Source organism: Elgaria multicarinata, chromosome 23 (genome assembly GCF_023053635.1).
Source record: "Elgaria multicarinata webbii isolate HBS135686 ecotype San Diego chromosome 23, rElgMul1.1.pri, whole genome shotgun sequence".
NCBI classification, from domain to species: domain Eukaryota; kingdom Metazoa; phylum Chordata; class Lepidosauria; order Squamata; family Anguidae; genus Elgaria; species Elgaria multicarinata.
Window position 1 is genome coordinate 959,043 of NC_086193.1, and position 16,484 is coordinate 975,526.

The 16,484-nt window shown below is 51.4% G+C and overlaps 1 protein-coding gene across 1 annotated transcript; it reads right to left on the bottom strand.

The window, feature by feature from the left end:
- Positions 1-684: 684 nt before the first annotated feature.
- On the bottom strand, positions 685-5,854 carry ABHD8 (abhydrolase domain containing 8). Its single transcript, XM_063147004.1, has 4 exons — positions 5,144-5,854; positions 3,849-4,019; positions 2,564-2,780; positions 685-846 (listed from the first exon to the last, which is right to left on the bottom strand). The coding sequence occupies exons 1-4, from the start codon at positions 5,842-5,844 to the stop codon at positions 691-693; spliced, it is 1,245 nt and encodes a 414-aa protein (XP_063003074.1). The 5' UTR covers positions 5,845-5,854; the 3' UTR covers positions 685-690.
- Between the last annotated feature and the right edge of the window lie 10,630 nt (positions 5,855-16,484).

The window sequence follows — 16,484 nt, forward strand, 5'->3', positions numbered from 1 at the left end:
ACCGGGTGAACCTCCTCCCACTCAGTCCTCCGCCTGCTGGAGAGGATCTAAGGAAAAACCACGTCAACACCAGCGTGCTGCAACGGGTCCATTCTCACCGCCTCCCCTTGCAATTTCCAGATTCAGCCAATATGGAGAATCAGTTGCGGCCTTGATGGAGCAGTGAGAGTTGAAAGGAGCTGTGAGGTCTGGCTGTGAGCCCGCTGTGCCCGGCTTGACTTGGTAGCCACAGGACAGAGAAGGACAGCCACACATTTGGGGAGGAGGGGGGGAAATGCTCCCAGAGCCCTCAGCGTCCATCTCTGCAAGTCCCGCAGCGAGGGGAATCCCAGCGGCTCAGCCGTGCCCGGCTCTCTTGGGCCTGCCTGAGGCCGAGTGCGTGGAATAAATGAGAACGTGGCAAAGGGACTACTGAGGCAAGACTCTGCCTTCCGTCCTGTACGTGTCTGAGAGTCCACTTAGCCTTTGCCCGACGGATCCCAGACCCTGTTTGGCCCTGCCGGCTCCTATCCGGGGAAGGAAAGGGCTCTCCCCGGCCCCGAAAGCGGGTTGAGCCCACGCCACGCGCACGCCCTCCGCCGCCGTGGGCTCAAAACCCAGCAGAGTCACTCCTCCACCTGCGGAAGCAGCGATGCAAGCAGCCCCTTCTCGTTCACTCGCTTGGGAGGGGGGCACGTTTTTGTTTTGTTTTTATTTCTTCTCCGCTTCGGGCCCGTCCCCAGCCGGAACCACTTCAGGCTCCCACAGCAGGAATTCGTGCAGGAGGGTGTTGACCGTCTCCGGACACTCCAGCATCACCATGTGGCTGCCCTCGTCGATCACCTTCAGGAACGCAATGAGCAGGATCTGAGGACGGAAGGGGACGAGACAGGGTCAAAGACGGCTTCTACTCCCGGGTGCGGGCGCAGGAAGGGGGCCTCGAGCCGTCATCGCACTCTGATACCCCTGTTAGATCTCCCAAACTCGGCACGCTGCGGAAGTCGGACTACAAAATAGAAATGCAGTGAATAAATAAATACAACTCTCGTGGTCCCCATGTGTGCTGGGCTCAGTGAAGTTATTATTATTAGTAGTAGTATTTATTACATTTGTATACCGCCCCATAGCCGAGGCTCTCTGGGAGGTTTACCTAGGATAAAAACACTTAAAAACGATATACACAAATTTAAAACCACAAAAACAAACCCAGGTTAATTACATATTGCTAAATGCCTGGGAGAAGAGAGAAAGAGTTGATCTGGCGCTGGAAAGATAACAATGTCGAATAATCAGGGAGATTATTCGAGCCCGATTCAAGGTGCTGGTTTTGACCTGTAAAGCCTTACACAGCTTGGGACTACAATACGTGATGGAACGCCTCTCCCGACGTGAATTTACCCGGTCACTACCTTCAACATCTAAGGTCCCCCTCTGGGTGCCTACTCCGAGAGAGGCCCGGAGTGTGGCAACGAGGGACGGGGCCTTTTCAGTCATGGCCCCCAGACTATGGAACGATCTCCCTGACGAGGCTCGCCTGGCGCCAACGCTGCTATCTTTCCGGCGCCAGGTTAAGACTTTCCTCTTTGCCCAGGCATATGGCGGCACATCTTAATCACCCACACGTTTAGGTTTTTTTTAACGGTGTTTAATGCTTTGTGTGTGTATGTTCTGCGTTTTAGAATTTTAAATTTCGTATACTCGTTTTTATCTTAATTTTAGAATTTCTGTAAACCGCCCAGAGAGCCCTGGCTATGGGAGCGGTATATAAGTGAAATAAATAAATAAATAAATAAATAAATAAATAAATAAAATTATTCCACAATTAGGGGGCCACCACTGAAAAGGCCCTCTTCCTTGTTGCCTTCCTCTGAGAGTCCCTTGGAGTAGACACTCGGAGGGGGACCTTAGATGTTGAGCGCAGTGAGAGGGTAGGTTCATGTCGGGAGAGGCGTTCCGTAAGGTATTGCGGTCCCAAGCCGTGGAAGGCTTTATAGGTTAAAACCAGCACCTTGAATCAGGCTTGGAAACATACCGGCAGCCAATGCAAGCGGGCCAGAATTGGTGTTATATGTTCGAACCTTCTGGTTCCGGTTATCACGCTGGCCACTGTATTTTGCACAAGCTTCCAAACTGACACATCTGTTTTGAGAAGGCTGCTTCGGATCATTCCAGATTTATTCTGAGTCAAGCCTTCGGCCCGTCAAACCTAAAACGGTTCAGTCCTGACTTGCAGCAGCAATCTGTGGTCTCTGGCACGGAAGGGTCCTACTCCTGTCTTTCCACTGGAGTTCTTTTTAACCGGATAGGACAGGAAATGAGCCGGGGGGGGGGGGGGCTCCCACAGGCAAAGAACAACCTCAAAGCCCCTGAACTACAGGCTTCTTTCCACAGAGCACCAGGAAGAACACCAGCAAGCTAGCTCCCCTTAACTGAACAGCGCTTAAGTGCATTGAAGAGCATTGTTTCACTAGGTGACGATCACTGTTTAATTCTATCCACAAGAAACTCTCTTGGGAAAGCGAAGGTAGCGGAAGCGGACGCTCTGTGGGTCACTTGGCCCCCCCCCCCCCCGTGTGAACCGTACCTCGGCCATCCGCTGGTCTTCCTCCACAGGCACAAACTTGTCGTGCATCCCGTGCACCAGCAGCACGGGCACCGTGAGCTCGGCGTGGTAGACTTCATCCCCTTCGGGCCAGTACTGGCCGCTCATCATGGCTCTCAGGACGAAGGACGAGACGTTGAACGCGTTCCCTTCCTTCAGCAGCTGCTTCTCCTTGGAGCCTTGGCGTGCAAAGCCGGCCCTGCGAGGGGCCGAACGGGAGGGATTAATTCAGCGGTCCGAAGAATTCCGGATATAGATCTGAATGTCCGTACGCTGGTGGTGGTAGCGGATCTAGGACAAACACTACATCGAGAACTCCCTGAAAGAAAAGTCACGGGTCTGGCTGATCATAGAACCATAGAAGAGTAGAGTTGGAAGGGGCCTATAAAGCCGTCGAGTCCAACCCCCGGCTCAATGCAGGATCAGTCGAAAAGGGAAAGAAATACAGACCTTATGATCACTCCTCATAACAGCAAACGCACGTGGTGAGTGCCACCAAGATGCTTTCGTTTCGTATAAGTGGGATCAGTCACAGGGACGACGGGGAAGAAGAGGGTGGACGTGCCCCACCTTACAGAAGCCTGAGACCGAAGGAGAGCCGATCTGGGGCAGTCCAGACTTGCCAAAACGGCGACAAGTTGCATTTAGCAAGCTGATGGTGTTGGGATGCTCTATGGCAGCCTTCCTCAACCTGGGGCGCTCCAGATGTGTTGGACTGCATGGCTGGGGCATTCTGGGAGTTGTAGTCCAACACATCTGGAGCGCCCCAGGTTGAGGAAGCCTGCTCTATGGTATCAATCCAATGCTACCTAATCCAATGCTGCCTTCCCCCAACCCCAGGGCCCCTATTCCAGCCCTGCAGCCAGAGTTCCTATGGCAGGCACGGAGACCCTTTAGGTGCTGTACCGCTGAGCTAAAGCGAAAGTAAGGTTCTAGTCCTCATAATTCTGAATCAAAGGCTGGTTTTAAATAAGGATGTCGGAGGTTGCCTTATACCCTGTCTAGCTCAGGAGTGTCTACACAGACTGGTAGGAGTGACCCTCCGGGGGTGTCAGACGGGGGTCTTTTCACAGCCCTACCTGGCGATGTGGCCAGGGGTTGAACCCAGGATCTTCTGCATGCAAACCCTGAGTTCCGTGCTCTGAGCTACGCCTCCATAGCTCCCCGGTCAACCACGGGCCCCAGAGATTGGTTCCCATCTCAAAAACGCCCCCCCTTCCCCGGCCATGTCACCTTCTCCCCCACCCCCCGGGCACGGGAAACTCACTTCAAAAAGCTCCAGGCCAGGCAGGGCGAGAGGCAGCGGAGGACGCAGGTGGGCATGTTGAAGATGGAGCACAGGCTGGGCTCCAGCGCCGTGGGGCCTCCTCCGTTGATCATGATGACTTTGTGGACCAGATCCGGGTACTCGTGGGCCAGGAAGGTGCAGAAGGAGACCCTGCACACAAACGAAGAGGAGGAGGAGGAAGAACGTGGCTTTTTAACAAAGCCCTTCATGGTTAAATTCACCACGTTCGCACATGGTTTTAATTGCTTTTAAATTAAATACTGGTTCTTAACTTGACTCATGGCTTAATTTGTTTTTAGCTGTGTCTGTTTATTGTTTTATATTGTATAGCTCTATCTGTACATCACCCTGAGATTGTAGTGATATAGGGCGGGATACAAATGTAATAAATAAATAAATATAATAAGACGACGAGATGGAAGAGGCAGCTGGGTGAGAAGGAAGAAGTGCAGCTGGAACTGAGGGCGGCACAAGAGGGATTTGGGCCATAGCTAGACCTAAGGTTTATCCCAGGATTATCCTGGGGTCAAACCTGTTCATCTAAGTGCCACACAGGGCATCCAGCGCTCAGGCAGGGACGAACCTGGGATGATCCGAGGATAAACCTTAGGTCTAGCTACAGCCTTGGTTTTATGGGCTGCTGGAATGGTTTTAAGAACACAAGAGCCCTGAGGGTGGATCAGACCAAGGGTCCATCTAGTCCTGTTCACACAGTGGACAACCAGCCGTCGACCAGGGACCAACAAGGCTGGACATGGTGCAACAGCACCCTCCCGCCCATGTTCCCCAGCGACTGGTGCACACAGGCTTACTGCCTCGGATACTGGAGGTGGCACACAGCCATCAGGGCTAGTAGCCACGAATCGCCCTCATCCTACATTGTTTTCCTCCTTGTTTTCATATTTATGTTTGTGAGATATTGTACTCTACCCAGAGAACTCCAGTGACTGGATGCTTTAAAAACACAGTAAATAAATAAATGAGCAATCATACGACACCGCACCAAAAGAATCTCGACGGAACGGCACACGTAATTGGTTACTTTTTTGCAGTGTGTGTTTTTTAAGCTCTGCCCGCCTGCGCATGGGTAGCATGGAACAGCAAGAAGACGGCATGACCTGTGACGAGCAGGGCCAGGGTCCTCCAGATGTGTCAGAGGGCATCTTCCGTCAGGGCCACTGGCTGGGAGTGATGGGAGTTGGAATCCAGCACATCAGGAGGGAGCCAGATTGGGGAACAGATACGGGGCGCCCTGCTAGGACTGCTGCTCTTACCCGTACGAGTGTCCGATGAGGATGTTCCTCTTCTTGGCGTAGCGCTTGAAGACGGCGCGCATGTCTTCCGCCAGGGCGTAGAACGTGTAGGCGGCCGCGATCTGCGGGGCCGAGCTTGCCCCGTGGCCGGCAAGGTCCGGGGCCACCACCTCGTAGCCCAGCTTGGTGAAGAAGTCCAGCTGCTCCTTCCAGATGTCCAGAGAGCCCCCCACGCCGTGGATGAAGAAAAGGACCACGTCGGCGTGGGTCCCCTTGCAGCTGCTGATGAACTTGGTGCAGTCGATGTTGACCAGCTTCTTGGGCTTGCGCCGGCGCCGCTTGGCCGCCGGGGCGGAAGGGTTGGCCGCCGGGGCGGCGTTGGCGTCGGGGACCTCCAGCTCCACCGTGCTGTTGGGCTCCGTCCCGTTCTGGCCGTGCAGGATGTCGGAGCGGACGGCTTCGCCCAGGTTCTCGATGACCATCTGCCCGTTGCGGTACACGGCGATGCGGCGTTTGCAGCGCACGGCGCCGGCCCTCTGGGCCGCCTCCTCCGCCCCCGCCGGCCGGGCCGGGGCGACGTGCTTCACCCGCAAGACGCGCCCGGGCTTCACCTCCACGAAGCTAAAGCCGTCGCGCGACTCGACGCTCTCCAGGGGACTGACCACGTTGGCTGTCTTGCCCATCAGGCAACACAGGAGCCCATCGGCAATGCTGGTCAACATGGTGATCCCTGCAGGCCGAGGAAAGGAGCGAAGCTGTTAGCCGGGAGCAGCCCAGACCCAAAGGGGGAGGCCTCCCATCCCTGGAGAGACCAGAGCCCTGTGAGGTCGGTCGGTACTGTTTTTCTTTTACGGCTTAGTTAAGTTCCCACCAGCAGAGGAGAGATGAAACCCATCATCCTCAGAGGAACATCCGACCAAGGGTCCATCTGGTCAACAGCTGTCAACCAGAGACCCACAAGGAGGACACAGGTGCAGCATCCTCCTCCTGCCCATGTTCCTCAGCAACTGGTGCACACAGGCTTACAGCCCTTGATAGCCTTCTCCTCTAGGAATTTATCCAACCCCCTTTGAAAGCCATCCAAATTGGTGGCCATCACCACATCTTGTGGAAGTGAGTTCCATAGTTTAACTATGCGCTGTGTGAAGAAGTCCTTCCTTTAATCTGGCCTGAATCTGCCACCCATCAGCTTCATGGGATAGTGACCCCGTTGGTTCCTAGTATTATGAGAGAGGGTGTCACTTGGAAACTCAGCTGCTACCCTGCATCACCACCTCGACGCCAATGCACTTGCACATCTATGCACGCACATCGGCATGAGGGAGGCAACACATCCGTCTCTCCCTCCCCACCTCTGTGATCGCCTGCTCAGAAAACAGTCAACACTGCTCTTGCATGATTCTAACTGTACTCCTGTTTCTCAAGTCCTGGAAGCATATCCTCAAGGTGAATTTAGTCCCATGGGCCTAAGGCTCTCAGCCACGAGGTGCTGGTTCCCCTCCATTCAGGACTGGTTAGGCCTCATCTAGAGTATTGCATCCAGTTCTGGGCTCCACAATTCAAGAAGGACGCAGACAAGCTGGAGCGTGTTCAGAGGAGGGCAACCAGGAGGATCAGGGGTCTGGAAACAAAGCCCTATGAGGAGAGACTGAAAGAACTGGGCATGTTTAGCCTGGAGAAGAGAAGATGGAGGGGAGACATGAGAGCACTCTTCAAATACTTAAAAGGTTGTCACACAGAGGAGGGCAAGGATCTCTTCTCAATCCTCCCAGAGTGCAGGACACGGAATAACAGGCTCAAGTTAAAGGAAGCCAGATTCCGGCTGGACATCAGGAAAAACTTCCTGACTGTTAGAGCAGTGCGACGGTGGAATCAGTGACCTAGGGAGGTTGTAGGATCTCCCACACTTGAGGCCTTCAAGAGGCAGCTGGACAACCATCTGTCAGGGATGCTTTAGGGTGGATTCCTGCATTGAGCAGGGGGTTGGACTCGGTGGCCTTGTGGGCCCCTTCCAACTCTACTATTCTAGGATTCTGTGATGGGAATTGCAGTCCATCAACTCCTGGACGGCCTCACGCTCCCCATCCCTGTTCTGAAGCCATCTACCCGGCACACACAGGCAGACCCGTGCCAGATTAGCCTCCCATCCGAGACAGCGCTAAACCCACGTGCAAACTGAGCCACAAAAATCAGCAAAGGAAAGAGACAGGGAGCCTGCAAAATGGCTGCGAATCACGTCTGCTTCTGCCAAACCCTTCTCTTATTTGTGTCAAGGGCTCCCTCTTAACGGAGCAGAAAATAAAATTAAACCCTATGAGCGGCGGGGGACCTTTGCTGAAAGAAAACAGAGCGAGAGACGGAGGGATGCTGGTAACCATGGCGACCGGAGAGGAGTTGGGTACCGCTGTCTGACCGATTAAACACACACACACACGCTTAAGTGCCAGTTGCATAACGTTCGAGCCAGAAATGGACCGTCTTGCATAAGCAGCCCACCTTCCTTTCCTGCTGGGTCCGCCTGAAATATGGGGAAGGAAGATTGTAGCCTCTGGCTTGCAAAATCAACAACACCCCACCCCAAAAACCTCCATTCCTGCTTCCTGTGATCCCAACAGCCTCCTAATTAAGAACCAAAGCAGAAATTGCAGGCGCCGCGTCCTGCGTGCACGCAGGGGAAAGAGAGAGAGGGAGAGAGAAAAGAAGACGTTAGAGCAACGCTTCAGCGTCACGGCAAAACGTCCGGCCCTGCAGGGCTTGGAAGCAAAGGAAAACTGCAGACCCTTTGTCCTGAGCGACATCTATGATATGGGGCTCTATAGAACCATGCGATTCTGGATTGTGGGGCATTTACAGCGTGTGTTTTCTACTCTGAAGGCATGTTCAAATTATGGGGTTTGTGGGAGGAGGAGGAGGAGGAGGAAAAAAAGTTGACGTGCAAAACAGAGAGATTCAGAAGCTTGTTTTGGGGGGCTCTACGTGGCTGTTTTAAGAATACCTGCAGAGCCCGGTTCTCATCTGTAGATGCCGGATGGAGCCATCTAGGAACTACATTCTGTTGTCGCTAAGGAAACTAGCCCAGGGTGGGGGGAAAACGCCCTTCCCATTTCCTCCGTGGCAAACGCCATTGAGAGAGCGGCCACATATCGGATGCGGTTTTGAGCCGAAGAGACAAGCCCTTTGGGTGAAGCCGAAGAGGCAAGCCTCCCCTTTCTTTCTCCTGCGTTTAATTCTGCCGTTCCCAGAGGTTCCTCTTCCTGAGACAATACATTGGAAGTCAGGGACGCCACGCCTAGAACTCCGTGGTTCCGAATATGTTCCGGAACATTCTGATGCAAACAGGAGTCAGAGCAGCATTCCGGAACATTCCGAGGCAAATAGGCGTGGCTCAAAATGGCTGCTTTGGGCAGGGAGGGAGATGAAGGAGGAATTTTCCGGATTTCCACCCCCTTCTTCCAAGTCAGGGGCAACTGGAGAAGAGGACCTTCCTGGTGGAATCCCTGCACAAATTCACTGGTCACCATTACGTCACCTTCCAGGATGCCGGGCTCATGCCAATTACTACGGCCATTCATTTGTCTGAAATATTTATATAACTGCTCCTCATCTTATGGCACCCGGGCAATTTACGAAACTTAATTTTAAAAGGCCTCATAAAACCGCAGCAATAAAAGGGCAGAAGATATATAACAGGAGGCCACAACACCACCTGACTTCATAATCCAGTTTAAAAAGTATAGGCAGCCAATCCCGCTTGCATTGGCTGCCTGTATGGTTCTGAGCCCAATTCAAAGTGCAGGTTTTAACCTATAAAGCCTTCCACGGCTTGGGACCACAATACTGAGCCTGTTTTTCCACATCCTGCACTCTGGGATGACCAAGAAGAGATCCTGGCACTCCTCTGTGTGACAACCTTTCAAGTCCTTGAAGAGTGTTATAGATAGATCTAGCAGAGAAGACTTCAAAGTATTATGTTCCCTGATTCTTTTTCCATAGAATATGAACTTCGGTGTTGAGATTGGGCCATTGAAACGAATGAGATTTAAGTTAATCCCATTCATTTCAAGGGGTCTACTCTAATTGGGACTTGTGTTGGATTTTACCCACAGTAAAGAAATCTGCATGCGTGCACACACTGTTCAGGTGAGGGCTGAGGGAGCGTGTCCATGTGTAAATCGTGCAAGCAAACTCTTCTCGATCCTCCCGGAGTGCAGGACACGGAATAACGGGCTCAAGTTAAAGGAAGCCAGATTCTAGCTGGACATCAGGAAAAACTTCCTGACTGTTAGAGCAGTACGACAATGGAATCAGTTACCTAGGGAGGTTGTGGGCTCTCCCACACTAGAGGCCTTCAAGAGGCAGCTGGACAACCCTCTGTCAAGGATGCTTTAGGGTGGATTCCTGCATTGAGCAGGGGGTTGGACTCGATGGCCTTGTAGTGATTCTATGATTAGAGAAAGAGAGAGAGAGCGTGAATGGGTTTATTACCATTCTGATCCTTGCGTTTCTTGCCTGCAAAACTGTGCCTTTAATAAACCCCCTCATATACACACACAAAACACTGCAGGGTTGAGAAGTGTCCAGGCTGCTAATTCTGCCAGCCGATTAATCCCTCTGAGAAAGGAATCTTGTTGGTCGCTTTCCAAAAGCTGTGTCTCCTTTCCTAAGAAGCTCTCATTTAAATGCAGGGCAAAACTGCAGCAGCCAGCAGGCCTGGATCCTATCCTATCCTATCCTCCTCCTCCTCCATCGAATGCCTGGTAGAAAGCCACCAGAAGAGGAAGAGAGTGGTGTGTCTGTGTGTGTGAGAGAGAGAAAGAGAGAGAGGGAGGGAAGCAAAAGGAAGAGACAGAAAGAAAAAACCCAACCCACATAGCTGTATTTGACCTACTTTGAGCAGAAAGTGCTTGGATTTTATGTAACAGGGGAGCTGTTTGTGGAATACAAATGCCCCAGAAGCAGCAGCCAGGATTTGACACCCGCAGGGGCCTATACTGGGAGGGTGCGTGTGTGAAGTTAGGGGGGACAGGCTGTCTGTTGCAAACTAACATACATTCTGGAAGCGCTGCAAAACAGCTTTCTACGGATGCTCCCTACCCCATAGAAGGGGAGAGAGAGAAAGAGAGAGAGAGAGAGAGAGGGTCCCCCCACCTGTACAAGAGTGATGCTACTCACATGCAGAGACACCCCTTTCTTTGCCTTTTGCCTCCATACCCGCTTGCTGGCTGTATCGTACGCCTTTAGCCCAGGGCTGGTGTCAAGGGTCGCCACAGCCGGGCACCTGCCAAGGACCCACACCTGGTAGCACCCCCCGGGAGTCGCTCCTCCTCTTCGCGCTTCTTCCATGTGTGCGTTCGTGTGGGCAAGAGGTAGAGAAGGCTAAAGAAAGGGGTGGTGATACAGAGAGGCAAGGCTGCAAACGCCTCGCACCTGGGTCTCTGGCTCCATCTCACTCCCAGCTGCTGTGACCTTCTCCTCATTGACTTCCATCCTGGGTCAATTGCCCATCAAAGGGGAAAGATCCCCCAATCCTGCAGCCATTTCCTGCCTTCTTTCTGGGCTTCCTTTCGAAGTTTAGCTTGAAAAGGGGCCGATGGTGTCGCTTGGAGAAAAGGAGGCTGAGGGGAGACCTGATAGAACTTTTATAATATGGTGTGGAGACATTTTCTATATCATAGAATCATAGAATAGCAGAGTTGGAAGGGGCCTACAAGGCCATCGAGTCCAACCCCCTGCTCAATGCAGGAATCCACCCTAAAGCATCCCTGACAGATGCTTGTCCAGCTGCCTCTTGAAGGCCTCTAGTGTGGGAGAGCCCACAACCTCCCTAGGTAGCTGATTCCATTGTCGCACTGCTCTAACAGTCAGGAAGTTTTTCCTGATGTCCAGCCGGAATCTGGCTTCCTTTAACGTGAGTGGAGTGGAGCATCCCGTGAAGTTGTTTGGTGGGAGCTTTAGGACTGGTAAAAAGATGTTATCTTCCAAAGGGATAAAAGGAAGTTTTATCTTCACACAGTGCAGACTTAAACTATGGAACTCACTGCCACAAGATGTGGTGATGGCTACCAATTTGGATGGCTTTAAAAGGGGGTTGGATCAATTCCTGGAGGCAAAGGCTCTCAATGGCTACTAGCCTAGGGTAACCCTATGAAAAGGAGGACAGGGCTCCTGTATTTTTAACAGTTGTATTGAAGAATTTCAGCAGGTGGCATTTGTTATATTTTCGTGCCAGGTCAAGACTTTTCTCTTCTCCCAGGCATTTAACAACGTATGCTAAGTTTGTTTGTTTTTAATGGACCCCAGAACTGTTGTTGTTTAAATGGATATTGTTGTTTTATACTGTTGTTTTTATATTTTTGATGGTTTTAAATTTTGTGTACTTTTTAATGTTCATTGTTTTCAACCTTTGTGAACGGCACAGAGAGCTTCGGCTATAGGGCAGTGTCATGTCCCAATGCAAAGTAGCTGTAAGTTTCGGATTAGTTTTTGGGAGACCTGGGCCGTTTCTACACCTGCCTTTTTTCCAGGGATTGTCCTGGGATCATCCCTGTGCATGCAAAAAACCCTGCATCAGTTTCCATCTGAATTCTGCAACTTGTTTACTGGTTCCGGCCATTTTTTGCACGTATTTGCAAACACTGCATAATTTGTTCCGCCAACCACAATAAATTATGCATTGCCATTGAAGCGCTTCAAGGTTAGGACTCCCTCCCGGTAATATTGCATCCCCCCCCCCTTCCGCTTTCCAAAGGCAGCTTCTGAGATTTCAAATACCTTCAAGCCTGACGTTCACTACCTTAAGTTCTAGAAACTTGCTTTGCTTTGTTTAAACAAGAGCTGGAATTCTTCAGAGGCTGCCCAAGAATTCAGTACCGATTCTTGTGCCTGGTGAAATGTGGGCCCAGCATTGTAAAATCCAAACCTCCCTCTAATCATTAGCTGGTTTAGGCCTCATTTTAAAACAAACATACACATTTAATTTTTGCAACACGATGCTGAAAAACCAGCCAAGGGACTTGTGGGGGATCCAGGATCTGCCTCTTGCAGAAAGTTCCCCCCCCCAACATAGTTCACCCCATTTTCAGGGGGCTGAAATAGCATTTCAGGAGGCCAGAGTGCAAGGACTAAGTCCAGGTGATCCAATTTAAATCTGGATGCAGCCCAAACAAATCTATTGGACTATGCAAGCTTAATAAATCAAATGCGTGGGATGTGATATATTCAGCGGACAGGCAGATATCCGCATGGTCACCGGTGCCCGGGGGGGGGGGGGGATTGTAAGCAAGGTGAGAGGGAAATTAAAGGCAAAAACGCTTCTGGAAAAGTTTTCTCGGAGAACGGGAGACCTACATACCAAAGTCTTGCTTTGTCGTGAAGCTGTGACCGTCTCCCATTTTACAGCTAGGAAACTGAGGCTGGGGTGGGTGGGAAACAGACTGCACATTGAGCAGAGAGCAAAAGGCTTCTTAAGTGCCCCGTAGATTATGGGGCAGCCTTGTAAACAAAACTTACTAGCCTGCCTTGGGCACAGAACCACAGCTGGCCCATTGTTGGCCCATTGGCCTCCAGTCTGGTTTCTATGCTGGGCCCAGAGGAGGCATGAAACGCTGCAGCCCCTCCTCTCCCAGCCTGCTCACTCGCCTGCATGTGGTTCCTGATCACCTATGGTGACCAGGCGAGTGCATAAATGCAAGCCTGTTTTAGGAGATGTTTTGTAAGACCTTGAATGGCCTCTGAACATCAGGACACTCAGCCAACGCAGGTGTCTGCTGGGGGGGGAAATACACCCTCTCTGAGTCAGCGCAAGGAGAAAAGTCCATCTCCGGCATTTATGGACGGTCCAGAGAATTGCAAAAACTTACATCCTGATGAGAGATTGCAACCCCCCCACCCTGGTACAGAAATTTGGTTGCAGCCAGAGTCTAGTGTTAATATTTAGCACTATTCCTTCTGCTTCCGATGTCCAAGGTGTGAGTGCCGTTGCTTAGGATGGCAAAAAGGCACCACAAACTCGCAAGAGAGAGGCACATGCAGATTCAGGGAAGCCCCGAGGTTTATAGAGGCACGACAAATCTTTAAGGGTGTGGGGGGGGGCATAAGTTGGGTGAGAGTCCTAAAAGAGCCACTGAATATGTTCAGTGGGACAAGAGTGCCCACGGAGTGCCATGGGGGGTGGGGACGACCCAGAAAACCAGGTGGGAGGGGCACGGAATGGAATCGGCGTGGCTGGCTTGCACACTGAACAGAAACGCACAGTTGCAGGTCCGTCTTGTTTTATATAATATATCCGGCCTGTTTCAGCCTCTCTGCACTCAGGAACCGGTTCGCCTTTGCCGTTAAGGGAATAAAACACGCAAGGAGCCGAGAAGCAAAATTAGAACTGTCTTAATGCTCAGAGTACACAAGATCCCCGTGCCCTTGAGCGCCGGGAATAGATTGCAGCGTAAAAAAAAAGTCACACAGCGGCCGTACCTGGGGAGACCGGGTTGATTTGATTCCTGCCCGGAACCTTGAGGTCTGGAAACCTACAAGGTCTGGCTCAAAACCTTGCAAGCTCTCTCTCTCTCTGTGTATGTATGTATGTGTATGTAGAGAGCGAGTAAGCTTCCCCAGGGAACATGTCAATGGGCAGAATCCAAATCCTGAAACCAAATGGACAAATAGAACTAAATGCGTGGTGCATGAGCTGTGCTCCCCAAAAGTACCATGGCGGATGAGAGGAGATCTCTGTTTGAAGGAGGCGGCTTCCTCACGGGCAAAATCCTCGGTGGATGTTGCGTGTGGGAATTCAGCCTTGGATACCTTGCCAACGCACACAAACACACACATACATAGAGAGAGAGAGAGAGAAAGAAGCATGCAACCAAAAGACCTGGATTTGTCTGACCTTCTTTGGACTGTCTCCCAAATCATAAAATGGATGGAGGGGGCGGGGGGGAGAGAAAGAACCCCCCCTCCCAGAAATGGTTCCCTTTACGGATTCAGCAAAGGGTTCCTGACAGCAGCGGGAAAAGCGTTCACCTGACAACAGCGGGTCCTTCTTCTTTTAGCCACAACAACACCCCTCTGCAAAGTCCATCCTTCCCCTGCCAAAGCCATCTGCAAACATGCCGAAGGATCAACCGCTTCCCTCCGGCCTGCTAGATTCTTCCCTGTCCTTCGCCCTCTTCTCCATCTTTCTCTCCTCCTTGCAATCCTCTTCCTGAGCTCGGCAAATCCGGGCTGAGCTCCTGCGTGGAGCAGCCGGAGAGCGCTGAGCCATTTTGATCCCTCCTTCCTAGGAGAGCAACATTGCAGGGGATGCGTCCCCCTCTACCCAAAACCCCACTTCCGAAAACGATGCGCTCTGGGACCAAAGCAAAAGATGCTCACCTCATTTATCGGTCCCTGCGTCAGCTCATCCAGATGGCGAAAGGAGAAGGAAGGGGAACTGGTCTGAAGAAGGCTTTGCTGGTCCTGCCAGGTTCTGCGAGACGGCTGGGATTACATCTCTCTTCCCTCCCCCCTCCCCCCAATGCGCCCTGCCTTCGGCTAGGGGGTGCCGGCCTGCCCACCCCAGCTGCTTTCAGGGTGCATGGCTGCGAAGAGAAACGCGCACCGTGGAGTGGCCGAGGATGGGTTATTTCTTGCCCTGGCGTTCGTTAGCCATAGTAGCCAAACCCTCAAGTTCCTCCTTGCAGGAGGAGGGTCTGTGGAAGGGGGGGGGTTGACAGGCAGGTGGGAAAACCCTCCCCACTGAATTTGAAAGGAATTCATCCAGACCACCTTGGTCTGAGCAGAGAAGCCCTTCGAAGCAGTTTGATTCGAAGCAAAGTTAGTGGGGTTTTTTGGGGGGGGTGTAAGCACTAGAGAAAGATGAGTAAGAAGGATCGCCGACGTTATGTCTTTATTTTACAGCAGCCTTCCTCAACCTGGGGCGCTCCAGATGTGTTGGACTACAACTCCCAGAATGCCCCAGCTGCAGTCCAACACATCTGGAGCGCCCCAGGTTGAGGAAGGCTGTTTTACACACACACACACATACCACCACGGCCAAGAAATTGGAATTGGATGCTTTGCGGAGAAGTTTGAAGCCTCTCAAACCTCGTAACGGGCCGTTGAGCCGAAATGAAATGCATTTGGCAAAGAAGGACATTGAATTTTGCTCTCTGATACTGCCAATGCTGCAAAGAAGGCAGAGAGACTCCCATCACCACCACCGCCGTCCTTATAACTCTTGTGGTCCCACTCTTGTGACCAGTACCTCTTGAGGTCAACTAGTCCAACCCCAGCTCCATTCAGGTTTTGCATTGCAGGATGCAACTACAATGTCCTTGATATCTAGTCGACTCATCTCTGCTTAAACCCTCCAATCCACAAACTCCAGAGGCTGCCTATTTCTCTGCTGAACAATGTTTAATCCATGCCTGGTATAGAGCAGACTTTATTTTTTAATCAATGTTTTAGTGTGATCTTCACCAGTCAAACAAAAAGAACAGGGCATGATGGGGCTTAAACCCAATGATCCGGGGGCTGGAGCGATGCCCTTATGAGCAAAGGTTACAAAAGCTGGGATTAACAGCTGAGGGAGAAAAACATTTCTCTGTCCATGTTCTGTACACCAGGCATCATTTTGTCCACCTCTATCATGTCTCCCCTCAGCCTCCTTTTTTCCTGACTGTTAGAGCAGTACGACAATGGAACCAGTGACCTAGGGAGGTGGTGGGCTCTCCCACACTAGAGGCCTTCAAGAGGCAGCTGGGCAACCCTCTGTCAGGGATGCTTTAGGGTGGATTCCTGCATTGAGCAGGGGGGTGGACTTGATGGCCTTGTAGGACCCTTCCAACTCTGCTATTCTATGATTCCAGGCTAAATAATCCCAGCTGTTGTAACCTTCGCTCATAAGGGAGTCACTCCAGCCCCCGGATCATTGAGTTTAAGCCCCATCATGCCCTGTTCTTTTTGTTTGACTGGTGAAGATCATACTAAAACGTTGATTAAAAAATAAAGCCTGCCCTATTCCAGGCATGGATTAAACATTGTTCAGCAGAGAAATAGGCAGCCTCTGGAGTTTGTGGACTGGAGGGTTTAAGCAGAGATGAGTCGACTAGATATCAAGGACATTGTAGTTACATCCTGCAATGCAAAACCTGAATGGAACAGGGGTTGGACTAGTTGACCTCAAGAGGAACTCCAGAGTCTATCATTCTATGATCTTCAGAAAGCCAGGAGGGCAAATATCATGAAATGTGTATTTTTGAAAAAAATGCTCACCAAAGTGCACACCATTAAACAATATGCCTCTTTTAATGGGAGAAGAATGCGTTCATGTCCAAGATGTGCAGAGTGGATGTGTGCATTTGAGGAAACATGCATGAAAATGCAT